Source organism: Phalacrocorax aristotelis, chromosome 8 (assembly GCF_949628215.1).
Source record: "Phalacrocorax aristotelis chromosome 8, bGulAri2.1, whole genome shotgun sequence".
Classification (NCBI taxonomy): Eukaryota; Metazoa; Chordata; class Aves; order Suliformes; family Phalacrocoracidae; genus Phalacrocorax; species Phalacrocorax aristotelis.
The window spans coordinates 32,617,203-32,644,525 of NC_134283.1; the positions used below are offsets into that span (position 1 = coordinate 32,617,203).

Sequence of the window (27,323 nt, forward strand, 5' to 3'; positions counted from 1 at the left end):
GGCACAGAGCTAGCTTGAAACCCAGGAGGAGGGAGAAAGTTATTTTTTTGTCCCCTCTGCTGTCTGGAAGGAACTGAACAACAATAGCAGTGAGAACCTTAAAAAGAAGCTCATGACCAGACTGACACTAAGCAGAAGACAGGAAGCAGCGGCTGGCCAGTGCTGCAAATCTATCTCATCACGATGAACACTGAGAAGGGACCATTGCCTTGGGAGTCCTCTTCTGAGCCACCCATCTTCGCAGGGTGCTGCAATATTGGAGGACACGCACTGAGCCCAGTGCTAGCCAGAAGCAGCTCTGGTTGCATGCGATGGACACACATGCCTGTTGTGAGGCTGTGAAGAAAAACACTAGCAGTAACATTAACTCTCTGCCTGGTGCTGCTATGGTTGCCACTGAGTGCTGTTGGAGAGCTGTGAGCTATCATCTGGACACATCCACACCATTAAAAGGTTGTTGGCAAATTGGTGATCATGCAGAGAAAAAAAATGATATGAAGGAATGGAAGACTTGAACTATAATCAGAAGTGTAGCACAGGGGAGCAGGAGGAAAAGATCTCCTCAGGCTGCCTTTGCAAGGGTTGCCAAAAAGCAGCACATACATCCAAGATGTGCCAGATGTTGCGGCTGCCCAGGAATGGGGCTGCAGGTCTGTGGTGGTGTCATGAGCAGATGGCAATGGCTGGGAGGAGCCCAAGGAACAGTGGGAGGAAAAGAAGAAAGACCCAGCTTCCAAAACGTCTTGCCTTGGCTCTGCTCACAGTAAGGGACTTGACTCAGTTTTTGAGTGTATCAAAGAGAACTTTAAATGTTGACTTGCTTACATGTGATCCACAAGTATGCATGAAGTGGGTGCCTTCTAATATCATAAGATTCAACGGAAAGAAATGGGAGTTAGAGCAGCTCAAGCAGAATTTCAGATAGGCTTATGAAACTGGGGGCAGAGAGGATATACCACTGGAAGGGCTCACCAGGGGTCTCACACACTTGCCACCATTTGCAATCTGCTATCAAAATGGGATCTTTCCAAAGGAGCGCTCCTGCTCAGCCATGCAGAAATCACAGGGTGAAATTTTATGGCCTGTGTCACACAGGGGTTAGACAAGCTGCTCCTTCTGGCTTTACAATGCATCAATCTACCAAACTCTCTCAAAACGAAGAAAAATCTGGACTGAAAGGGTTTTACCTGGAAATGGTATCTCAAGTCATTTGGTCAAGTTGTGCTGAGGTGTACAGAGGAGGTAGACCACCATGAAAAAAAGGCTGGTCTTGTCAGAAGAGCCTATGGCTATGAACCAGGTTAGAGGGTTTTAAATCCAGCCATGCCACAAAGTCCCAAAGCCATGCTGCTTGTACCTCGTACACCAGCAGCTGCCCAGAGGTGGCCAATGCAGCCTCAGCTTCACCATCCAAGACCAGCTGGGGACCTGCCTCATGGCTCAGTAGCACTGGGATCCTACAGTGACTCTCACCTTCCAAAAAGAGCAGACCAAGGAGCTGCCACCTCATCCAGGGGGTCACCCAAAGGTAGAAGACATCTCAGAAATTCAGATTATAATTTTATATTTCATTCCCCACCTATGGTGGAATTTCCTCCCTAGAAGGGGAGCTGTGAGGATAAACTCATTAACATCTGTGAAGTACAGAAACTACTGCACTAAGTGCATTGCAAAAGCTCAGGAGATGATTGTTAATTACATATTCAGTGTGGGGTTGTAATGGCATGCATTAAAAATGGCATGGGGTCCCCGCTTTAAATAATGGGGGTAAAACAGATTAAGCATTTGTCCCTGTTCTGTGGGCTAAAGAACACAATTCAGAAATACTTCATCCAATGTATTGGTATCTTAGGTACCTTTGTACCACACAGGGACAGAGTGAAACAGTCTTCATGTAATGTTTCCTAAATTGCACATATTTGGTCCTGTAATCTTACTAAATTCTCTCCATCATCAATAGAGAGAGACTGGCACTTTTATAATCCAAGCTCTGCATGCATTATGGCAGGGCAGATCCTCTGCAGAGCAGAATCACTCCCAGGCTCCTTCCAACTAAAGCAAATCTGTGATACAGGGGGAGCAGATGTCTTTAGCGAAAGCAACGGGTGGCCAAGTGGGAGACTAAGCTCAGTTCCCAGCTCAGTGTACCCCACAGAAGTGGATAACAGCATGGCAAAATGTTGGGGAGGAAACAGTGGGCAGCTAGGTAAAATACCAGGGATGACAAATGCCTGGGATGACTGAGGAGCTGGCACATCAGTGCCAAGATACTGGAGAAGTCTTCATTAGAAACATTGTAATTCGTCCTGAAAAGGACCTGGCTCAGCCCCTGCAATACAGCATTTTGCTGCAGTCTGCACAGTAAAAGGTGTCCAAAAAAGGAGGACACTGATATGTGTGTTAATCAAGCGAAGAACCATCTACAAAGAAAAGGCATGGATCTGTCTTCCAGTTGAAAAGCTATAAATAGCCTTGCATACTTGCTTATCAGATTGGTTCAACTGCAGGGATAATCTCCTGGAGAAAGCAATGGAAGCCCTGTTATGTTGGATATTTATAACTAGATGAAAGCCTAGAAAATGCACAGTCGTGTCAGTCTTGTGCTCGTGCCGCAAGATAGGGTGTGTGGGATCCAATTAGTCTCTTCAGTTTAATATAAGGTCAAGAATGGCTTAGTCTTCCCAGCTTCACAAAAACCCAAAATCTGATCTCTTTGAGGGGCTGGTGCTGCTTGAGCAGCTGCATAAGCCAAGACAAAGGCATGGTAAGACAGTCCCCCAAAAGGTCACAGTGGTCCCACATCATTGGAGACTCTTTGCAGGAAGGAAGACATGCCCCTTCTCTGGACAAACAAGACAGAGAGGTCTTGTTTGCACCACAGAGAGGTCTGATGTGCTACGTCTCAGGCAGGCAGACCATGGGAAACGCAACACTGATGAACAGATCTAAATTGACCAGTAACTCATCATCTACAAATCACCTGGCCTGGTGCCAGGGCCCCCTAATAGTCTGCTTAGCAGATCATGACCCTGACCCCAGCTCCTCAAGTTCACTGAACTGCCTTTGCCAGATTATCTGCAGAGCACCAGGACCAACTAGAGTTAATGCCAGTGGATTCCCCAGAGCCTTGGCCTGCCACGGCCTCTGCACTGAACTGGGTTTATCCAGGTCAGGATAGCTGCTGGCGGCACCAGAGGCTGACTCCCAACCACTGCCACATGAAGAGAGCCAAGCCAGGACAGGCTGGGGGATGGCAAGCAGAACAGGGCTGTGGTTATCCCCTGGGAGCCTCTGCACATGTCTATGTCACATGCGGATTTGTTCATGGGTAGGTGTGTGGTGATTTCAGTCCTCCTGGGCTGTGAACATACACAGGGTCTCTTGTGCAAAAGGAGGGAGCAGCCTAATTTATGGGATAGATTGAGTTTTGTGATGCTGTGGGCAAGGAGCCATGCCCAGGTTCTGTGTCTCTGTGAGACCCACTGCCCCAGGCAGTGTCCCCTAGCCTTCCTTGGGTCTGCTCATCCCTGTCGGGCAGACAACAAACAATCCCAGGGACTACAGGCAGCCCTCTCTGTCCTCCACCTCCTGTTGCAGACCCTCCAGGTCTTCCTCTCTCTCTCTTTTTTCTAGTTTGTACATGGCTGGTACTTGAGGACTCTTGGGAAGTCCAGTACTGTCGTCCTGCACCAGGACTCCAGGAACCTCTCCACACTGCTGGTATTTTTGGGAAGAAAGTGATCTGCACAACACTCCTAGACAGGAGGGTGCCTCTTATTGCAAAAGCAACAAAGGGCTTTGGGAACTCTGCCACACCTGGCACCACCGCACCGCCTTGCTTCAGTGTTCACAGCATAGCAAACTCCAGCATTACTCCAGGAACTAACCAGGGAAGAAGGGAGAGATGTTCCACTTGACCTTCAAGACCACAAATTACCCTGGGCCCCTTGTGTTCCTTAATAAGGGGACCCAGCAGGTTTGCAGCTCCCTAGACCAGCTGGACACACTCTCAGTAATTTTCACACCACATACAGACCTGTCCCAAAGTCAAGGTTGCTCCCAGAAGTAGGAGGAGACTTCAGAAGAACCCTTTGCACTTCCTCTTTTTCACTCCCAGAGGTTTCTTTGAACTTGCCAATTCCACTGCAACCTCCCCTTAGTACTAGAGCACAGAAGGCAGCAGGTACAGCAAAGTATGTTATGTGCACAGCCAGAGCCAAGTCCAAGGAAGCAACTTAAACTGACCAGAGAAGATAGCTGAGGGAGTGGGCTGGTTGAGGGTAGTCAGGCAGGCAGCACAAGGAGCAGAACTGGGGTTGAAGCTGTGCCAGGGCAGGGGAAAGCCAGCTCTCCTGCGGTGAGATTGCAGACACCTCCAGAGGGGTTCTCAGATAAAGGTGGACCCAAGCAGGAGGTGACCTGAAGGGCCCAGTGGAGGCAGGGCACATCACTCTCGTGTTTGCCACCATCACGCTCCATCACCCTCCACTCTACCTGTCTCCTCACCCAGGCTATGCCACTAAACCTGCTCTCCCCCTCTGCCCCCAGGAAACTCCCACAGTTCCGACACCCACCATAGCACAGAGAGCTGCATCATGCCCTGATCACCCCTACACCCCTGCCCTGCCACACCACAAAAGCTCACCATCGGCTGGGCTACAACCCCCTCTGCAAGCCACCTGCGCTGCAATCTCAGACCATCCTGTGGGGCCCCCTGTCTACATCATGCCGAACCCCTCTGACTCCTGCCAAACCCATCTGCTTCCCTGGCTCTTCCCACTCCCACATCTCCTTGCCTCCCCCAGAACTCCTCCCCATCATCCACCTCTCCCCTCCCCGCCAAGTCCTTGCTGCTGTCTTGCTTTGAGCCTCACCTCTTCTCCAACTTCCCATCCCCACTAGACTTGAGCGTGGCAAGCCTGTCCCAACCAAGCTCCTTGTCCCATCTCACCCACACCAGGGGAGGTGCAGCATCGAGGACAAAAAGCTTCAGGCACAGGGTCCCCAGGGAGGGGGCAGGCACACATGCCCTGAGCACCTACCGTTCTCAGGATGCTCCATCTCCCCGATGCTGCCGTCGGGCGTGGTGCGTTCATAGTGATCCTCAGGCAGGGCTAGAGGCCCAATGCGGGGCCCCGATGATGATTTGCTGCTTGGGGTCTCTGACTCCTCCAGCCCGCTGTCATAGTAGCTGTGCTGGGAGGGATCCTGAAGGTCCTGAGCCTGGCTGGCTGCAGAGAACGTCACTCGGCGATGAGGTAACTGGGAGAGAAGAGAAAAACTGTTGCATCACCCACCCAGCAGATGAAGGCAAAGGGGGGGGTCATCAAATCTGGCCCCTAAACAGAGGCAGAGTGCTCCTGCCCAGCACTCCTGACAACAGCAGGGTCTGCCATCAGACCCCCACAGCCAGCCCAACAGACGCAGCACTGGACTCCACCCCAGCCAAGAGCACCACATCAGATACCACCCCATGCAGGGAGCGCACCTTGCATGGTCCCTGCTCTCCCCTGATCCAGCAGCTACCTCCACGGCTCATGCCCCAGCCTCCTCTTCCACCCAGAGACAACCCTGGGCAGAAGCCCCCTCCCATAACAGGCAGGCTTCAGGAAGGTCTCCTGTCAGCACATCATCCTGAATCACTGGCCCCTACCCCACCCTTCATCTGGGGTCTCCACTTTGGACTCAGACTCTGCATGCAGTCTTGGTGCTCTCAGAGACCCACCTGGCCAAGCCCATCTCTCCCAAGAGCGTCTCTAATGGGATCACTGCCCAGCGCAGAGCTACGGTGACATCATCCCTCACCTTCCAGCCTCTGGCCTGACACTATCTCTCATCCTAAGAGGTTCTCCAACAAGGGTCACCATTGCTTCTTTTGTCTGCTAGTTACATATTTCAAAGACTCTGCTTCACACTTTCTCTCCCCAGCTTTGTCTCATGCCTGGGAGGAGCTCCTTGCAAACAGCCATTAAGCTACATCATTATCCTCCTCCAAATCCTTCCATAAAACCCTTCTTTGTTGAGATTACCAAGGAGTGGAAAGGGTAGCACAAGTTCATAGGGCAAGAGCAGAATGATGAGCACAGAGAATGAAACACAAACACCAAGAGAGAGAGAAAGAGACACAAAATCACCCATAAATGCAGGAAGGAGCCCAAGAAAGGAGATATTTGATGGCGATCTGAAGGTGATCAGGAGAGAGTGGAACCAACACACCATTTAGGCTGAATATCTTTTTTGCTGATGTCTTTACCACAACTGAGTGGCAATCAAGCGTCCCACACAGCTAGCACCAACAAGGAAGGGGAAGAGATTGAGACTAACCAAAGGAAGGAACACACGGGGAGCATTTACATGAGATATCTGCTTCTAGGTTGGATGGACATGACTAAATTCACCCAGGAGCTTAAAGACCTGATTTAAGTAACTTCTGAGCTGTTAGGGCTTTTTTTTTTAAATACTTTTTTTAAAAAGAATTTGTAGAGAATCAGGGAGCTTCCAGAAGACTGGAAGTGAGCTAAAATAGTGCCTGTCTTTAAAGATGAGAAAAAAGAAGAGCTGGAGAATTATAAAACAGTTAGCTTAATTTCAGTTTCTGGAAAAATACTGAAACAGATAAAAGAACTCTTTGTAAGTACCTACAAGATAACAAGGAAATGAGTAACAGCCACCGTAGGTTTGTCACAAACAAACATGTCAAGCCATTGAACTTCTTCCTTTGAAAAGACATCAGGCCTTGTGGATGGAGGAGGAGCGGTAAGTGTTATATTTTGACTTTAAGAAGTTTTTTGACACTATTTCAGACAATATTCTCATAAGTAATGCAGGAAAATAGCGTAGGTGCAGCATCATCCTTCTCTGCTTTGGTAATACAGTGCAATGCACTGCAGGGTGGATACAAAGCATTTAGAAAGTTGTATTCAGTAAGTAATTACTGAAGACAGGCCTTTCAGCTGGGACGAAGTATCAAATTAAATTCTTCGAGTTGTGTCCCAAGTCCATTTCTAGCCTGTATTTTCATTAACTGCTTGGATGACAGAAGTGGAATATATCTGTCATATTTGCACACTTGGGAAAAAGAATCACTGCACAAGCAGCCGGCTGGCTGAAGGACTGGGGGTTACAACAGATCATGGGTTGAGTATCTGTCAACGATGTCAATCTCTCACCAAAAAATGCATCTACATTGAGATGCGTAAACAGGCACTTTGTCTTTAAGTCACAGGGATCTGTCTGCTCTGCTGGGCTCAGGTAGGACTTCAGAGGCAGAGATGCGTCCAGTCTGGACACCACTTTCAAGAACATATGCACCAGTGAAGCAGAGAGGAATCAAAACAAGCAGCTGTTAGAAAACATGACAAAACATAAAAAGACTGATGAAACTGGTTTGGGGAGGAGAAGGTGAAGGGTGGCAAAGGCAGTACTCTTAAAGATCATCAAAACCTCCTGCAAAGAGAAAGCTGCTGTTTTTGGCCATGGACATACAAGAAGAAATGACCTTCACCTGCAACATGTAAGACCAAGGTTAGCCACTACGGAAGAAAATACAATGGTATGTTTAGCCAAGTGCGGTAGATGGCCAAAGCAGAAGGTGCAGTCTTTGTCATGAAGGGATAGGTAAGCACCTCTCAGGAGGTCTTCGTGTTCAGCTCTGGAGGAGCTGAGGTCAAGGCAGTCCTGCCCACAGCAGAATTGTATGCAGATGACCCTCCAGAGGTCATCTCCCAGCCCACTTTTTTAGGCTGTACAGCTGTGTAAAGCCTGCAAAAGCCTTCACTGCACAGATGTCACTGCCCACCACGCTGGGCAATGCTGTTCTACAGCTTCCTCCTGCATCCCGACTGCCTGTCTGAAACTGCTTTCCTCTGCCACCGTGCTTGTAAACCCCAGACAAACAACCAGGGCTCCTTGGGGATGCCTGCAATAATACAAACAAACAGCCTCAGAAACCCCAGCCTGTGACAGCTACTATCCCTCTCCTGAGGGGTCTTCTTCCAAGTAGCATCACTTTTACCTAAAAAACACCTCCTTTAAATGTCAGATCCTGCCTGGCAGCCCTTGAAAGGGCTCTTTGCCTCACTGCAAGGCAAAGGCAGCCCACACTGAACCCCACTCCCCTCCAACTGACCCTGCACAGCAGCATGGCACTGACAGGGGTAAGTGCCCCCCTCTTACTCTGCACAGTCCCCACCATGCTATGACCAATGCACTTCAAAAATAATAGTACCTTGTGTCTGGCTGAAGCTCTCCACCCAGACAGCCTTGTTCTGGATTCACAGAAAGACACTGAATCTGTTTGTCTAGCACTGACTTACAGAAATTGGGTTTTGTTTGACCTTTCTTTGCTAGGTTAAAGAGCCTTTCAGCACACAGTGTTTTCTACACAAGAAGTTGCTTGTACGGTGCAATCAAGACACCCCTCAATCTTCTTTCTGAGAAGTTAAACAAACTGGGTTCCTTATGTCTCAACCAGCAAGCCAGCAAATCAGTCTTGTGGCCCTCATCTTTCCTTGCCCCAGTTTCTCCCCATTCCTCATCAGAGGCAATCCCTGCAGGACTGCTGGTGCCATCTCACCAGGCCTTTCTGCAAAGCCTTGCTTCTCCTCCTACCTCTCAGGGTTTTTCATCAGAGAACTGTATTAGCCCTTTGGTGGGAGCACAGCAAATGCTCACACTGAGATGCTCATGTGGTGTGACCCTTAAATCCATTTTAAAGTCACTGCTTTCCAGGATATAAACCAGCATTCCCTATTTCTCAATGTACAGCTTTGCATTTGGCTGTGTTAAAATGTACTTTGTTTAAATGGGCCCAGTTTACCAAGCAATCTGGATTCTCTGCATGACTGCTCTATCCTCGTCATGATCTCCCACTCTACCAATCTCCGTGTCAGCTGCAAATTTTATCAGCAGTGATTTTATATTTACTTCCAGATCGTTGATTGCAACATTGAATGGCAGCGGGTACAGTACAGCTGCCGAAGAGCTCCTCCAAGGGACTCTCGTTCCATGAGGGCTCCCAACGAACCACTGCTTTTCTTCACTAAGCTGTTGATAAACCAGATCTTCATCTATCTAACAATGCTTTACTCATAATGAGTAGTGTTAATACAAAATAGTAATAATAATAATAGTAATGTAACACATTATCAGCTTGGCCTCTTCATCAAACTCCAGGTTGATCAGCTGCATGCTGTAATCTCACACCAACATAAAACCAGCTCTGCTGCTTCAGACCCATAGGTATGCCTTGAGCAGACTGTGTTCCTCAGAGTGGCCAGGCGCAGATGCCTAAGGAAATGTTAAAGAGCTGGACCTATCATGTAATGACACTATCCAGTAACCCTTCTCATCAAACTGCGTTGACTGACGTCAATGCTATTTCCATCATTGAGTTTCCTGCCTAAACTATTAATCCAGTTGTTCCCTGGGGCTGGCAAGGCCAGCGTGCAGTGCACACAGCATCCCCATCACTATTCCAGCTGGCTCACAGTATCACTGCCCTCCCACTCCTCCCCGCCCATCCTGGGGTTCCCAGCTCCATTAATACCCTGGATCAGAGAGCTCCTGCTCCAGAGCTTTGAATTATTTCAAATATCACTGTTTCAAGGAAATTATATTTTTAATGTCTTTGCTTGTTACCAATACATTGGCAGGTACTGCATCCTACATTGTTATGTCTCAGTCCAAATTACTAGAACTATTTATTGAATACTTCTGCATTTTTCTACATAATTAACAATTTCGCAATCTCCATTTGGAAATAACAATTACTGGATTCCACCACTTCCTAGCACATTTTTAAAAGTACTCCTTATTGTGTTTAGCTTGTCAAAATTGATTTTCCCCCAATGTTTTTGGCTTTGTCAATTTTCTATACTTCATAACTGCTCATTTCTACTAATTGCTATACACTCCCTCCTTTTTTTCCCATTTTTTTCCCCCCAGTATTTATTGTTTTTCTATTTCTAACTACTGCCTCCACTTTGCCACTGCACTGGAATGGGATTTTGGGCAAAGCTGTCTATTTTCTTAGCTGAGGAATTGTGGCTCTGAAAAAATTTCTTTCAAAGACCCCCCAATGCTTGCTCTTATATTCCTGATGGGGAGACCTGCCTGTGCCAGCCTGTACATCTGAGGAGCAAACCAAGCCCCTGTCCCCCACTTTCCGCAGGGAGCACTGACACCGGAGGCTGCCTCCAACAACAGTGGATGCTCTGATGAAGACATTCACGTTACCCCCTGGTAAATCCTGTGGGTTTCTGTTGTGCTGCAGCTGAGGTTTTTACCCTGAGCAAGGAATTGTTCGCAGCTCATAAGTTTAATGACCCCCCATCCTCTGTGAAGTGCTCTCATGCCTTTTTGAGTCCATGCCTGCTTTTAGTCCCCCTGGCATCCCGCAGCAATGAACCCTCTGCCCATGTGGTACATGGAAAAGCACTTCCCTTCGGTTTTACATCTGCTGCCTAGTAATTTTTCCTTGAACTTCTCCTACCTGCAGGGTTATGAGAAAACATGAGTAATTGCTCCTTGCTCTACTCCTTTCCAATTTCACAGATTTGCACTGCATCCTGCTCTGCTGTGTCCTCTGCAAGCTGCAGCACGCAAGTATATGCAGCCTGTCCTCCTGCAGACACCGGGCAGGTCAGGAGAGCTTTGCTGCCCTTCCCTGTGCCTGTTCTGGCTCTGCCACAGCCTTTCCACAACAGGGGAGCCTGGGCCACACCCATGGTTCCAGTTTTGGAGCTCATCTGACAGCAGGGACTTGTTTTGATGAGAAATTCTCTTGGGCTCTCCCCAACAGCCTTCCCCAGCCTGTCTGGTCCTGGCTGCACACCCCAAAAACTCCCAACACCAGTCCCTGCCAAGGGGATACTCTGTCCTGATGCCCTCTACAATGAGGGTCTGCACCCACGGATGCTGGAGGGGGACTAAGGGTACCACCTCCCTCCTCAGGCCCCCTCTGTTCCCTCTTGCCTCTTCCCTTCGTTGCAAACATCTCCGGCTCTCATCAGGACCTGCACCAAGCTGATTCTCCTGACTAAACACAGGGAAAACAAACTCAGCCAAAACAAGAGCAGCACTGTGAGGGAACAAGGCTGCAGGGTGTCACATCATCTCCCCCAAAACACACAGCATCACCCCCTGCACAGACAGCATGGACCAAACAGCAGGAGATGCGGTCCCATCTGACAGATCAGAAATTTCACTGTTCACAAAGGAAACCTTAAAATCTGCCCCAGGCACCCTTTTCCTGACAACAGAAATGGTGCAGTGCAATAGCTCCCACAGAGGTGAGCCACCCTGCTCCCCCCAGTCCCGAGCGCCGATTAACGCTGGAGTGGTGAAAATATCCAAATTGTTAACTACCTCGCTGCTGATCCAAAAGCAGGATCCATGGATAATGGGCTCATCTGGCAGCCTCCAATTGCTCCTGCACCTCCCCACATGCCAGAAGCCTCAACGGCCTTTCAGCCAGCTGCCAAAGGAGCTTGCTTCCTCAACAGCCACCACAATGCAGCGACTCACAAGGCTGAAAGTGAAAGGCAATGTCAGACCCAATGCCCAGAATATAAAAATAAGTGACAAGGGAGCCATTGTAGCACATGAGTTAGTCAACTTCAGATTAATTCATGAACCCCTCTCTTTTACAAACCAACCTGGAGCTATGCAACATCCCTGGTTACTAAACAAAAAAAAAACAAACCACCAAAAACGCCGAGGGACCATGCTCCAAACTACACAGATCCAACTTTTCACGTACGGAGGCTTTGCTGCATGTGGCAATTATTTTATTTGCTAGTGTCATGTCTGGAGAGAAGCATGGCTCCAGTGCAATGCAACACAGGCTTCAGAGCAGGAGGCTGAAGGGAATATTATGCCCATGGAAACCAGGGCAAGCCTTGAGGAAAGCTGGACCTGAATTGCCAAGAACAGTCCAGGGCAACACTCTATCTCTAGGAAATAGGACACAAGCTCAGCTCATGGCCATAAACAGTCGACCATTTTACAGCTTGTCTGGGCAACAGCATGTGCTTCTGCTGGTGTTTTGGGGTGAGGACAGAGTCAGTGCAGATAGCTCTTCCCGTCCTTTCCCAAGCTACCCCAGCAGTATGCTGTCTGGCTGCTGCACTGACTTTTGGAGAAGAGACCCCGCAAGAGCATCCCCCACTCTTCCTGCACCCACCCTCACACCCAGGGCTGCCATACCTGCACATGATCTGAAGAGCTCACCTGCCTACATGGCACTAGGCAGAGCAGCATGACGAGGGAGAGTGTCTGCATATGAGCAGCAAAGGCAAATGCTGCCCTGGCTTGGTGTCAGCCTTCTGGCACCTATGGTAACCCTCTGCTCCTCAAGGACTGTGCGTCTCCCTTCTGTGCCCCTCTGCTCCCCTTTGTGGTCTGGGGATCCTGCCTGCCCCACACCCCTGCCCTACCACACTGTCTCCAGGTCCAGATTTTCAGAGGCACAAGGGCTAACTATCACTTCGTAAAGTGGAGTGAACCATGCCAGAGCTCCAGTTCCCAGCAGTACTGGATTGCTCCCTTTTAGCACAACATGAAGGAACTGAAGAAAGAGCGGGTACAGAGCAAGGAAATTGGTCCCAGGGGCTCTGCTTACTTTAGACAAGCTCTAAGCAAAGGTATGGTCTATGCACACCAGTAAGACCCGCTCTGCATTCAAAAAAATCATTCAGACCCTCACAAAATTTTGCCATTGAAGGTGGTGTCTCCAAATGAGCACTGATAGTTCTGGACAGGACTACTAGCAGAATTAAAGGCCCAGTTTTCTGATCTATCAGTCTGACGATTTGCTGGGGTCACCTTGATCACAGCTACCTTGGTTGCACGAGGCACATTAGCACATCTGATGTTCATGAGGTCTCGTTTGACTGCTGTGCTCTGCCCACAAATCCTTATGTCCATCCCCATCCCAGTGTCTGAAGTGAGGGTTGTTCCCAACAATGCTTTAGCTCTTTCACTGTTGACAAATGAAGCTACAGAAGGAATCCACAACTGGAAGAAAGATGCACATGAATCCAGGTGAATCACACCTCCCAAAACCAGGTATTATCTGAAAAGCAACTCTTCTAATTGGCTGTTCGCATGGCTCCCACCACTGACAATTAGCAAGTGCTGACCTTGCAGTCAGAAGAGAGGTGCTACAAGTCCTGGTGAAATAATGATAGCAGAACAGCCATCCTAAAATGGACATCAGATCCCAAGGCACTATTTAATGAATAAATCTGGGTAAAATGTGGGCTGACTCCACATAGGTGCCCTGAAGCCTCCTGAAATTTGCATGATGCTCAAAGAAGCCGCCAAAGCCTGGTGCCAACCTGCCTGGTCAGATCGAATTTATCTAACTCATAGCAAGATCTAACGCAATTAGAAACCCATTTAGACAGCCTCAGGACAGAGATTGCCTAACCTCTCAGCCTATCAGAGCTCTGGGCCCTTCAGTGATGTGCAATTTGGCTTTTCTTCGGTTGAAATGAAGACTGGAAAGGAAAATATGGAAATAAATCATCTGAAGGGTGAATCATAAAATCTAAAGGGGTCATAATCTTTATGGAATAATGTCTAAATTGGACTGACCATGGTGTCCTGAAATGTCTATCATCTTCAAGCTGATAATAGAGCCATTTTTTAGATAGTTGGTATAGAGTGGAAATTGCTCAGGATGCAGAAGGAGGTCTCATAATCCCATTAAAACCATCTGAAAATCCCAGGGAGAAAAAGGTTCCAGGACTGGGAGTAACACTTGAATAAAGCCCTCGAGGAATCCAACAGCTGTAGAGCGGGAAAATAATGCTGGGAAAATAATAAGCTAATCTGGTTCCCAGTTGCACCCAGTAGAACTGACAGATAGTACTGAAAGCTCTGGGGAGAGAGCAGTGGGTCCCAAGCCACAGAGTCAGGACTCTAAAAAAAGAGAGATAACTAGGAATGCTTTAACGGAAGATAGAAAAATTGTCAGAAAAAAATGTCAATTTGTTGAAATCAGATCATTTTTCAAGTGAGTTTCTTGTTTCAAAGTTGGGCAAGGGGAATATCTTTGCTGACACGTAAAAATGAAAAAATTATGTTCTTGCAAGGTAACTTTCACTTCAGAATTCAAGCCAAGTATTAAATATGAAGCTAAATTCAAAAAAGGTCAGTCAGAATTGTGCCTTTAGAAATTATTAAGATATATATATTTATGCATCTATATCTGTTGATTGACTTGAGTAGAAAAAAAAAAGTAAATTCTCACTGATTTGTTTTCAAATTGAAAATTTTTCTTTGACGGCAACCCTGTCTTCTAGCCACCTCTACTTCCATAGAAACGAATCTTTTCCTGCTTGGTTGAGGAACTGCGTCTATTCCATAAGCCTGTGCACCAACATGCTCTAAACACCAGCAGAGCCCTCACTTTCGTGGTCTGCAACAACCTGCGCCTAATGGTGAATGATGATACTGGGTAAGACAAGCCTTCATTTGGAGAACTCAAACAGGTAAGACAAGTAATATTGTAAAGCTTGTTAAGGCCACTTATCTTGCCTGCACTGGTCTGGCATTACCACTCTTACTGGCACAGGACTTCTGGTATGGATGAGCTGAGGACAGCCTTCTTTTACTCTGTCCTCAAATCCTGGGTGAGCTGTCAAGTCCTTGGGCCAGATCTTGCAGGCTGGGGCTCAGGAAAAATTTCCTGAACATCAGAGATGGTTTCTGAGCTCTCTTCTCTGGGTGAGAGATATCCTGATAGTCCCTAATAAACTGTGATCTACTTGAAATCCTTGGAAAAAACAGCCCAATCTCCTCCAGGCACTCCCAGGGCCTTGAATCACAATACCCCATAAGGTCTTGCCCAGCCTGTATAATAACGAAGGGCTCTTCAAACATCTGAAATACTGATTTTGCTTTCTACTGGGCTTGAGTGCTTTTGATGAAGAAGCAGAAAGATTAACAGATTAGTGTAAGAGGAACATCAGACATCACATTAGCAAGACATTTAGAGCACGATCTCAGTCCCGAGCTCAGACAAGAAGTTCCCCCCACAGCAGGGGTGGATGGATATCTGTCAGACTTTCCCTGGCAGCAGATTTGCAGCTGCTCAAGAGCATAGGGGAGTTTAGAGCATGTGAAAACCAGTCCATGTGGGAGCTAAATAGCTCCAGGCTTTCAGGTTGCTCGGGCCTTTAGAGATGTCTCAGAGGAGCTGAATCAGGGCACTCTGCTCTCACAACTTCACTACGGACCACGATCAGTTCCAAGGGAGATGTGGTGATTTTCTGCCCCCCCAAAATGATGGCTCCAAAGACAGCTTTGATGAAACCTGCCAAGATCGATGGCTGCCCAGCTGTGCCATGTTTAGATAGTAGATCAGGAGCAGGAGGCAGGTATTCTGCAAGTGAAAAGGGGATCAGAAAGATGTTTACCTCCCCAGGCAGGGGCATCTTTGGGGATCTTTGGGCAGGATCCACAAGACACTGGCTGTGAATGCCAAAATGGATGTAAATGATCAGATAATGTACCAGTATGAGCTTTCCTCTGCCCTCCTAGCAGGTCACTGCCACAAACCTACTCTCCCACGCACTCTTTCCTGTGAGCATCTGAAGGACTGAGGCAGCAAACAGCTTACACCACAGGAAGATGTTTATGCAAAGCAACTAGGAACATTTTTAAGGTATCTTGGGGAGTTGATTTGTTTCTGGATTTTTGTCTGACCTCCCCTTCCTCTTGTGCCCTCAACCACAGTGTTGAGTCTGGAACCCCACTAGGAAAATCAACGTATAATACTGGTGAGATATGGAAAGCAGGTCCTCAAGAGTGCAGATTGAGACCTCCAGAGAAGTCCAGAAAGTCAGAGAGAAGAAAAAGTCAACGGGGGAACCTACTGAGGGGAGGCTGAGTGGGTGTGAGTCGCGGGTGACCCTGGTTCCCAGAGGTGAAACCAAGACCAAGCTTCATCCAGGTTGGACTGATGGATACTGCAGCTAGCATCAGAAGTGACAGGAAGAGGGGGACCAAGATGCCAGAGCTGGCCTGTGCCCCTGCTCCTGCTCACCCATGTTCAACCCTTCTCTGCCTCAGCCAAGCAGACTGCTTGCTTCTTGGGGCACTGAAGGAGCAGAGGGCTGTGGGAAGAGTCCCTTCTGGAGTAATCTCCCTTGACCATCTTGGTTTCTCCCAAGAGCAGAGCTGGGTTGTGTAACTGCAGCTTGGATGGACCAGCTTGCAGGGCAGTACATAGGAGCACAGGTCTCCCAAGGAGATGGGCTGTGCCCGGGGTTTCATGGGCATGTGCTGTCACATGACAGGTATGTGTGGGGATGGAGGGTGGAGGAGGAGGAAGGTGCTTTGGGCTTGGAACAGGGCTTAGCTCCAGGGGCAGCATTCAAAGGAACATGCCAGCAAGAGAAAGATTTGGCAGGGTACTGCAGGGGCTGAAGATTCAAGACCCCACAAACCATGAAGGGGAGCTCCTGCTCTTTGCAACCCACCCTGGCACCGCCCCACATAAGTCAACCCACGCACAGCTGCATGGCTCTTGCACACTATTCACACCAGGGGTGCCAGGTGGACACCGGCTCCAGGGACAGGGACACAAGCGCACAGCATCCACCTCTGCTGCTGCCCCATGCCCTCCTGGGGCTGCCCTCCCCACCCTGAGCTGACGCAGTTCCTAGGCAGAGTGGCTCTGCCCCCTTTGCTCCATGCATCCTTTAACCCTCGCTCACCCCAGCAACACCCCACCCCATCCCGCTCTACATCATGCACCCTCTCATTACCCCAGCCTCCTCTCCACCCTGTCCCAGAACGTTCCAGCTCTGTCCTCATCCAGGAGCACCACACCCTCCACCCCCTTCAGCTGCATCCCACCCTCTACCCTTCACCCCATCCACAGCCTCCTGACTACTCTCTGGGCGGAGGGACCACAAAGTGCCCTGGGACACACCCTGTCACAGCTTTGCCCCAGGATTTGGGTGACTGATTAAGCAGGCTGCAGGGCTGGGCCCTGCTCCAGGCTGGTCTGTGCATGCAGGGAACAGCACTGCAGCTGAGAGCCTAGCCGAGCGGGCAGAGCAGTGCTGGGAATATCAATCAGCATGGCTTGGACCAGGCGGCTGCCCACACAGCCAGCGCTTTCATTGCACAGTGGATCCACAGCTCTGCTGTTGAAGCCAGCCAGGGACTCAGCCCTGTGCTGTGGAGGGCTCAGCATCCCTCCATACCCAGGCCAGCAGACAGCCGGTGAGGAGAGACTGATGGGGAGGGGAAAACAACAGGAAAGAGGGAGGTTGCTGCCTTAGCTGAGCAGGGGGAGAGATCAGGAGAGAGGGATAGAAGGGAGCAGATACAATTGTGAAAGAGAAGGGTGGGCAGGGGGAAGGAGAAGCCCCCAGATTCAAGCTAGGAAAGACTGTGTTCATCACAGACCAGCAATGGCTCCAGGGGTATCAGGCAGGGGAGAGCCTGGGGGTCTGAGAAGCGCCTGGCTCAGCAAGGTGGGAAGAGGGAAACTGGCCAGAGCTGCTAGCCACCCGGGCAGCCCAGCCCAATGTGAGGAGCCCCAGGCAGGTAGTACAGGCTGGGCAAGCCTGCAAGGAAGCAAAGAATGAGGTCTCAAGTGATGGTGGAGCCAGGGACTGTCTGGCAGGAGAGACCGGATGCTCTCTTCAATGGGATAAGGACAGTAAGTGCTACTGCCTCCTTGCAGACCCTCTGCTTACAGAGTAGTCGTCACCTGCCCAAGGCTGCACGCTATGTACACCCTACTGTCACTTCTCACTGTATGCAGGCTGTGTACACCCCACTGCCACATCTCCATGCAGTACAGCTTGCACATAACCCTGTGCCACCCCTCCCTGTGGTTCCAGCTGTGTACCCCCTCTGTGCCTCCTCCCACTGCAGTACGGGCTGCACATACCACGATGCCACCTCCTCTTGGGACACGGCTTGTCCAGAGTAGACGCAGGCTGCACCCCCCTGCATCACCTACCCCTGCCGCACAGCCTGTGCACATGCCTCCGCCACCCCCTGCCACAGACACTACACACATCTCCATGCCACCCCTCCATGGGGTACAGGCTGAGAGCATCTCATTGTTACCTGTCACCTCCCACGCACGGAGCGCAGACTGAGTACACCCCACTGTCACCTGCCCCTGCAGCACAGCCTGCACACACCCAGGCTGTCTCTGGCTGTACAAGCCAGACTGTACCACGGGGTTGCTCATCTCCTGTGGCTGAAGCTCTTCATTTTGAGGCCCCAAAAGCCCCACAGTGCTCTCCCAGGCATAGGCACCCCTCCCTGCCATAAACTGAAGACCCCAGCACAGATCTTCCAGGAGCAACTGCACATTCCTGCCTTGTCTGTGGGGCTCTCAGCATCCTCACCAACTCCCCAGAAGCCAGAACGGTGTACAACCCACTCCTCACCCGTTCTTGTGCCCCGCCCCCCCCCCCCCGCCACAAGTTCCCCATTAATCCTTACAAGCTGCTGTGTATTCATAGTTATTTTGCAGAGCCCAGCCCCTCTTCCCAGCACAGCTAGGGCTCAGCCCCCACAATGCAGCCCCTGGGACGTTACCGACATGCTCCCTCATTTGGTCTTTGCACACCAGTGTCAAATCTGAACTGAGTGCAATTGATCCCAGGAGCAGCAGCTGATTTCCAGTGCCTGGGAACTGCTCCCAGCACAGTGTCTTTCTGAAACTGGGGAAAAACAGGGCAGGTTCCCCCATGAACCCTCAGCTCCATCTGCAGCTCATTGTAAGATCCATGTGAACAACCTTGAGAAAATCCACTGACCCAGGATAGCAGAAAACTTTCCCAGACACCTGCCAGCACCTAAACCTGCAATTTATGGAGACTCTAAGCTAAGTTCTAAAACAAGACAATTTCATTTCTGTCCATTACAGTTATAATATTCCTCTTATCCCCAGCCCCGCCCAGACAGTAATTAATCCTGCAGTGTGCTCCTGAGCCTGCAGGCAGGTGCAGGCACTTCTGCTGAGCTCGCAGTAGCATGCTGAAGTTAACGCCGCTCTAGCCAGCTTCTCAGATGGTGGGGGCTGTAAGGACCCGGGGCAGTCTTGGGTCTGTGCGGCCAGGAAAGGATGTAGCAGAGCGCCCCCAACCCAGGTATAAAAAAGCCCCAAAGGGTGGAGCCTAGGAGACAGGCAGAAGAAAGAGACGCTCCCCATGCCAGCTTCTGAGAGGTTGCAGTCTCGCCCCAGGTTCATCAAAGAGCTGCTGGGGACAAGGAAAGGAGGGAAACTTCTCTCAAAAAGTTCCCAAAGGGAAGCAGATAGCAACGTTGAGCCAAGCCCCCAGACTGCCCTGCCCAGCCCTGCAGGGACTATTTATTTAGGTGGTTGCTGGTGTCTCCTTTCCTCCTCTGCAGCCATTGTATCTTCCCGCAGGTCCCAGGCCTGCCTGCCTAGGAGGCCCAGACACTTCCCGGACAGTTCAAGATAAAACCTTATGCTGTTAGCAAAACAAACTAGGAGGCTGTGAGAGCCAAGGCTGGCACAGGGCTGAAACCACCAAAGCCAGAACCACTGGTTTCCCCAGAAGATCTAATCTCTCCCAGCATCAGAGCTCCTCTTCTCCTGCAGCCTGGTGCAGCTGGTTGGAGCCCCTAAGGAAGAGGTGAAGCTGGCATGACGGGTGCAGGGATGTCTGTCCCAGTTTGAAAGAAAAAACCGTGAGAAAGAGGAAGGGATGGCTGGGGAGGGGCCCCGAGATGTAATGCTTGGCTGGAGAAGGGGGTGTAGGACAGCCCCATCCAGGGCCTGGGGAAGGGGTGCTGCACTGCTCCTGCCTACCAAGATCCATCCTTTCTTCAGCCCACTGGAGACAAGAGACTGAGCAAGCCCCACAGCAGCAGCATCACCCCCAACCTGCACACCAGGAGGGGCAGAGCCATCTTTATTGGGAGTGTGGCCACCTGGCTCCATCCTGCAGCCCTGCCGCTGCCAGCAACCCCGCCTGGGAGGACCTCTGCTGCAAATGTGCCCATCACATCCTGGGATAGGGGGAGCACCTTGCTTCATGTGCTTCCCCCGGTGCTGCTGACACACAGGGTCTCCATCTGCAATCACATGCGTCCTTGTTCCAGCACTGCGGCGGGCGAGAGGCAGGTGTCTTCCAGCCCCCACCAGCAGGATTTGGGTCAGGCTAGCCAGGCACTGTGCAGCAGAGATCTGCTCCTCCGTGCACTGGCTTTGGGACATGGGTGAGTCTCAAAACAACATGGGGATGAACCAAGAGAAGCTATGCAGGGGGATGATGGGGTAGAAGAAAGCTGGGCTGGCTGGTCCATGGCTCAGACTGCCTCCATGTCCACACATGTACGTGTGTGTGTATGTACATGCATGTGTTGTGAACCATGTCCTGGAGGAAGAGGTTTCCTTAGAGGACCAGGTAGTGACTGGAGATGGGAGATGTCAATCGGGGGAGGGAGGTCAGTACCATGAGGCCTCTGGATTGGCCACGCTGGGGCATGGTGGAGGGCTTGTGGAGATGGCTGGCCCATGTGAGCATCACTTCTAGGTGCTGGGGAACCTGGGTGCTCCAGTGGCTGAGGACATGGAAAATGTGCCTGGAAAATTGCTGGGAGCAAGAGCATCTTCACGGGCAAGAGGGAAAATAAGGCACAACTGGTCAAAAATAGAAAACTTTATTGAAGTCAAATCCAACAGGGCAGCTGAGCTCAGCCCCACGGCAGTAGCCCAGCCTGCCGTTCACCGGGATACAAAGAAGGGAGCAGGGGTCTCCACAGGGCACAGAGGGTACAGCACAGTGGGCGAGTGGGTGGTCCTCACCCACGGGGCCCCAGAAGGAAGGCAAAGCCACAGGCACTCATCCCCCCTCTCCCTTCCTAGCTAGTTAAGGATAGACCCGACGGGTGCCAAAGCAGAAACGTGATGCAAGCTAACTGGCCAGACAGCCCAAAGAAAGAGGATCCTGCAAGCTCCAGGCTCATCCCACAACCTCTGGGGAGAAGTCCAAGCTCCAGTGCACACCAGCGAGCATCCCTTCCCAGTCGCAGCCAAGACCTACCCCCACCCTGCCCCGCACACAGCAGAAACCCCCAGCTAGACCAAGAGCAGTGACCTGACTGCAGCACACAGCAGAGACCCCAGTGCCTCACTCTTCCAGCCCTGAGCACGAGACCCAGCTCCAGCCCCGGCACATGGCTGGACCCATGCCACCTGGAGGAAGCACCCTGGCTGCCAGGATCTGCTCTCCTCCTCCGCAGCGGCTGCAGCACGGCTTCTGCAGAGCCATAGCTCCAGGCCCGATGCTCACGCTAAGGGAAGCCTGATTTTCACCATGCTGCCTATGGCAGAGGGCCCAAGCCTGGGGGAAGCCAGAGCCTGAGCCTGGGAAAAAGGCAGAGTTTTGCTCCTCCACCCAGCTCCACCTGCCTGGGCAGCCAGAGTGGGTATAAAACTCCCTTTTGAGCGGCTTTGCACAAGGATGGTGAAAGGTTCAGCTGTACCAGCAGAGCTGGGCAGGCAACAGCAAGGCTAGTGCGTTCCTCACTGCTCCCCAGACAGGGGCAGGGCTGGAACCTGGCTGCCCAGAGCTGTGGCAGGAGCAGGACCAGTCTCTCCTCCCCATGAGTCAGCCCAAGCAGAAGGATGGATGGGAGGGTGGGCATGCCCTCATCAGTGCTCTTAAAGCCAGTACCCAAAGGGGACCTAGGCAGGTGAGATTCCTTCCCCAGAGCTCCACATGCAGAGGCACACGCATGCAGTGCCCTTCGCATCACCGTCACCCAGGCAGCGCCACCAGGACCCAGCCCCAGGCGCTCTGACAAGGGCTCTGACAGTTTTGGCCTTCCCACACCACCCCTATCCCCTCCCTGCCCCACAACCAGGCTCCTTGGCTCGGCTCCAGGGTAGTCCTTCGCCAGCCCTCAAGGCCACGCATGCAGGGCTGGGGGCCAGTCCACGCTCACTCCCACACCTCTGTCCAGATGGCTCCCCGGTGCAGGGGAGGGGCCACTGCCGGCCTCAGGATGAGCTCTCCTACCTGCTTGTTGGTGTATTTCTGGGGATTGGTGCGGTAGCTGTAGTCCGAGTACTGCTCAGAGCCTGTTGAATTGTTGTCCCCGGTGCCAACAAAGGTGTTGGTGGCCGGCAGGTCCTGCACCACTTGGTGCTTCTTGGAGGCAGAGGGTGACTGAGGCTGCAGCTGGATGGAGGGCAGTGGCGAGTTGGAGCGGTAGTGGCGACCCAGGTCTGGGCTGCCCGGTGGGTAGTTGAGGGGCAGGTGGATTCGGGGGCTGTCACTGACAGAGTCGTTCATGAGGTTGAACTTGAGCGATTTCTGCAGCCCCGTCTCCTCCTCATCCTCTGTAGGCTTGGGCGGCTTTGGGGACTTGCTCTTCTTCACCTTGCTCTTGCTCTTACTGCTTTTGCTGGCCTGCTTGGGTGCATACAGGTCCTTGGTCTCCTTCTTGCCTGCCTGGTAGCCACTCTTGGCCTCCCGCTGCCGGCAGTAGCGCACCAAGATGACTAGCACAATGATTAGGGTGACAGCCACGATGCCGGCAATGACTCCAAAGAGGATGTTGCTTCTCTGCTTGCTGCGCTCATATTCAGGGTCTCCAGCAATGTCTATGTCAAGTGGTGTGTCCAAGCTGTGCCCCACCAGTGTGTCCAGCAGTGTGCGGTTGGCCAGAGTCTCATTGACATAGAAATGCACCAGCGCCGTGCCATGCCGTGAGGGCTTGCCCTTGTCATTGACGCGCACTACCAAGCGGTGCAGGCCATGGTGCTTGCGCAGAATCTCCTTCTCCAGGGTGATGTCTCCACTGTGCGGGGAGATCTGGAAGAGCTCAAAGGGGTTGCCTCCTGTGATGCTGTAGGTCAGCTCTGCATTGACACCAGAGTCAATGTCCTCTGCCTTGACCTTGCTCACCTGCTGGCCAGGGCTGGTGTGGGGCAGGATGTGTTTGTAGGTGGCATTGGAGGGTGAAGTGATAAAGGGGGCATTATCATTCTCATCCAAGACATTGATGGTCACCCCCACGTAGGCAGACCTGGGAGGATCCCCACCGTCTACTGCCTTGAGTCGGAAAGTGTACGTGCTCTGCTGTTCCCGATCAAAAGAGATGCTGGAGAGGATGGTGCCAGTGCCATTCTGGATGACAAAATCCCCATTGTCTTGTTCCACCGACAGCTGGATGCGGGCATTTTCTCCTTTGTCAGCATCGATCACTGTCACCATGCCCACAGGGCTGAGGGGCGGCATGTTCTCCATCACTGAGAAGTTGTAGCCGCTCAGCATGAACTTGGGGTCATTGTCATTCCTGTCCATGACATTGATGGCCACAGACGCTGTGCCCTTGAGGCTGGGGCTGCCCTTGTCTGCTGCCACCACCAAGAACTCATAGCGCTCCCGCTGCTCTCGGTCCAGCACCGCCTTCACCCGGATCTCCCCAGAATCGGGGTCAATGGTGAAGGAGCCCTTAGAGAAGGGGTCCGTCACCAGGGAGTAAACCAGCTTGGCATTGGAGCCACTGTCAGCATCACTGGCAGTGACCTCCATCACCAGGTCATCGGGCTCATTGTTCTCAGGAAAGGCCACCTCAGTGAAGCTCTGGCTGAAGACAGGCGCATTGTCGTTCACATCCACCACCTGCACCTTCAAAGAATTGGTGCTGGAGAGGGGTGGGTTCCCCGAGTCCACTGCCACAATCTCAATCGTGTACTCCTTGACCGACTCGTAGTCCAGCGGCGTGGTGGTCTGCAGGAAGTATTTCTTCTTGCTGTCACTCCCGGTTTCACTAGCCTGCCGCAGCTGAAATGGGACGTCACCAGCCACCACGCAGGTCACCACAGCATTTTCACCCTCATCTCGGTCAGACACCTGCACCAGAGCCACTGCTGTCTCTACTGGCACATCCTCCGAGATGTTTGCCATGCCATCCTGGTGGGTCACGAGCCCAATGCCCCGTATCTCTATGGAGGGCGCGTTGTCATTCATGTCCTTGACGGTGACTACCACCTGGGTGCGGGCACTCTTGGGATTGGCCCCCTTGTCCTTGGCCATGACTGAGAACTTGAGGATGTTGACGTCCTCGCGGTCAATGGGGCCCTGCACGGTGATGAGCCCCGTGGTGCGGTCTAGGCGCAGCAGCCGGCGCACCATGTCTGAGGCTTGGTGGAAGGAGTAGTCGATTTCGGCATTGGCACCCTGGTCCGAGTCGTTGGCTTTCACCTGCGGGATGGAGGGAGAAACGGTGAGCAGGAGGGCAAGGCAGTGCGAGCCCCTCCGCAAGCCACCATGCTGCCTGCTGCAGCCTCCTTTGGGGATGGCTGGTGGGGAAAAACCAGGATTTCCTCTTCTGGGGCCAATGACTATGGGCAAAGAGCCTGGGACCGGCAGAGCAGCTGGGAGTGGCCCTCCGGCACAGAGGCTTTTCCTTGCTCTTCCAGCAAAACTGGCTAGGCCGGTTGGCCATGCTCCCCTCCTGGCCAGCTCCGGCATGCAGGGAATCCTCTGGGATGCCTCACCACCATGACCCAAGCAGAAATGTGGAGGTACAGCTCTGGCTGCACCCGCTCCGCAAAACCCTCCCCAAATAAGGGCTTGAGGCGAGGATGAGGAGGGAGGTGAGGATGTGCAGAGCTGCAGCAACTCCATCCCAGCATTCAGGTATGCAGCCAAGCAGGGACCGGGGCTGCCTAAGCTCTGCACGGCACCAGCCATCCCCGCCTGCCTGTCAGGAGCTCTGTGTTCGTATAAACCTGCCTCTGCACCTATTATTTGCTTTCTAAAGAAGATGAGGTTTGTCTAACATTTGCCTCCCTAATCGGCTCTCCGAGCAGCCTCTTCTCTGCACCATTTGCTGCTCCACCGTTATCTTGCTCAGCAGATTTGGATGGAGAACGAAAGTTGTTAAATGTAAATTCCACCTTTTACCTCCACTCACAAAAAAGGCGGAAGTCATTTTCCCCCTGAAAGATAAAAGCTGAGCAACGGCAGCAGCAGCATCTCAGCCCATTCTCCTCCTGGCCGTGCAGCATCCTTATCTGCTTCCAACTTCCATTCTCTTAACAGTGAAAAATGAATTCTTAAAAAAAAATTCACATCAGAATTAGCAAGCAGATGAGAACTGGCCATGCTCTGCTTATTAAGATGGCAGCTGCAGATAAACAGATGTCGGCTACGATCATCTCGATGCCCCCTCCAAGCCAAATCCACCGAGATCCACCCCCTCGGGCTCCTTGAGCCAGTTTGCACTGCTGCCTGAGACAGGGCAGAGACCCTGGCCCCTGCAGACAGCAGGGCAACCCCAGAGTCATGGGCAGCCCCCCCAGATGGGCAGCAGGGATGCTGCCTGCCCCCCATCTCCAGTGCAAGCTTGTGTTTCCATGGAGCAGCCCAGGGAATGCAACTTATGAAAGGGTCTATGTCTTGTCTGCAGGCAGCATTGAGATTGGTCTGGCATGAAGCCAGACTCCCCGTGGACCTCAGGTCTCAGCCCTCCCTGTAACCCAGACCCTTGCTCCCATATATCCACCAGCCCTGCTGCTGCCCCTCAATTGTGTCCTGCAGCCCCTGCTCTGCCTGCGCCTTCCTGTGCAGCCTTTCCAACCTTGTTTTAGCAGATGTGACATCCCAGGGACCTGTCTGCCTGCTGGCCCTGGATGAGTGACACTGTGGGCTCCTATGGCTTGCAACCCTTCTAGGCTCCCTCCTCTCTTGAGGAATCGTGGCAGCAAGTAGCCATATAAACGCTCCCCAGGTTGTCCCTGCTGTAGCCAGGCAGGAGGGGAGCTGGGGAGGAGAAGGCGGCTCCTGCACTCACCTGGAGGACAGAGTGCCCCACAGGGCTGTTTTCAGAGAGCTCTGCCTCGTACAGGGCCTTCTCAAACTTGGGCGCGTTGTCATTCATGTCCAGGATGGTGATGCGAAGCAGGGCACTGCTCGCCCGTGGCGGGTTGCCTCCGTCCTGCACCTTGATGGTCAGATCATAGGAGTCCCACAGCTCCCGGTCCAGATTCCCCATGACGATCAGCTGCGGCTGCTTCTCGTCCTGATCCTCTGCCACCTGCAGCCCAAAGAGCTCCTGTGCCTCTGGACCAGCTGTCAGCTCGTAGGAGGCAACACCGTTGGGGCCCGAGTCCCGGTCCATGGCCAGAGGGATGGGGAAGAGTGTCCCAATGTTGGTGTTTTCAGGGATGGAGAGGGTGAGAACAGGTGAGGCAAAGTTGGGGGTGTTGTCATTGATATCGAGCACCTCTATCTGCCCCTCAAGCAGGCGTGGGCTGCTGTTCAAGATCAGGTCAGTGATGGACACTTCGAACTCTAGGAAGCAGGGCTTTCCAGGCAGGAGGTGCTGGCATTCACGCAAGCTCTCCCGGTCAATGGAGGTCTCTGTCGTGTAGATGTCCCCAGTCTTGCCATCCACACGTAGGTATGGGGCCCCCAGTTCCAGCTTGTAGAGGTGCCCCACGTCTGGGAAACCATAGTCAGAGGCCAGGCTCCCTATGAGGGTGTTAGGGGGTTGTTCCTCCTGCACTTTGTAGACCACACGTGTCCCAGAGACTAGGGCAGGGAGCTGGAAAAGGAGCCACAGGGCCAGGTAGGATGCCAGCAGTTTCATCCTGTGCTGCAGGGGAGCTGGAAAGAGACACAGACACCAGAGGTTAGGCAGACCCAGGCCCCTGGGGACTGCTCCGCCCCAGCCCACTTCCGTGGTGCATCCTTTTGGGTTCACCCCCTGTGCCATACAGGACTGAACACAGTGCCAAAGCAGCCCCCCAAAGGGAACGGGGCTTCAAGGGCTCGCCTGGCAGAGCTGGCCCCAGCCGTGGTCTCCTGGCAGCCTCCACAAGCAAGTGCTTGGGAGGACTGGTCCCGGCTTGTGAAGTTCCTCAACACCCTGCTCAGGTGAGCAACCCAGTCATCGAAACCTCAGCCGTGGCTTCCTGTCACTTGCAGGAAGCCACTCCTGCCACTGTACACCCTCTTCATCCCCACACAAACTATAATTAGACCCAATGAGGCACACTAACAGGGCGGACTGCATGCAGCCTGCTGCCAGCAACCTGGTGGGAGCCAGCCAGGCTCAGAGACAGCTTCTCACCACAGAAACACAGGAGCATTTTGTGCCACACACTGCCACACACGGTGGGGACACAGAGGCACTGCAGGCGTCTGCCAGCCCTGCAGAAACAGGAGCATGAAAACGGGGGCAGGGGCTCTGCCTGCTTTGCAGGGACGCAGGGCTGCCACCCACCTGGCACTGCAGGGGTACAGGGCAATGCAGGGATGCAGGGCTGCCACCCACCCGGCACTGCAAGGACA

At 52.2% G+C, this 27,323-nt stretch overlaps 1 protein-coding gene across 2 annotated transcripts in view; it reads right to left on the bottom strand.

The window, feature by feature from the left end:
- Nucleotides 1-27,323, bottom strand: part of PCDH1 (protocadherin 1) — a 52,314-nt gene that overhangs the window by 19,736 nt on the left and 5,255 nt on the right. For both annotated transcript variants that reach the window (XM_075102267.1, XM_075102268.1), the window contains exons 2-4: nt 25,822-26,636; nt 22,035-24,227; nt 5,043-5,262 (exon numbers count right to left, since the gene is read on the bottom strand). In XM_075102267.1, the coding sequence (XP_074958368.1) occupies nt 5,043-5,262; nt 22,035-24,227; nt 25,822-26,636 (3,228 nt within the window). The remainder of the gene's footprint in view (nt 1-5,042; nt 5,263-22,034; nt 24,228-25,821; nt 26,637-27,323) is intronic.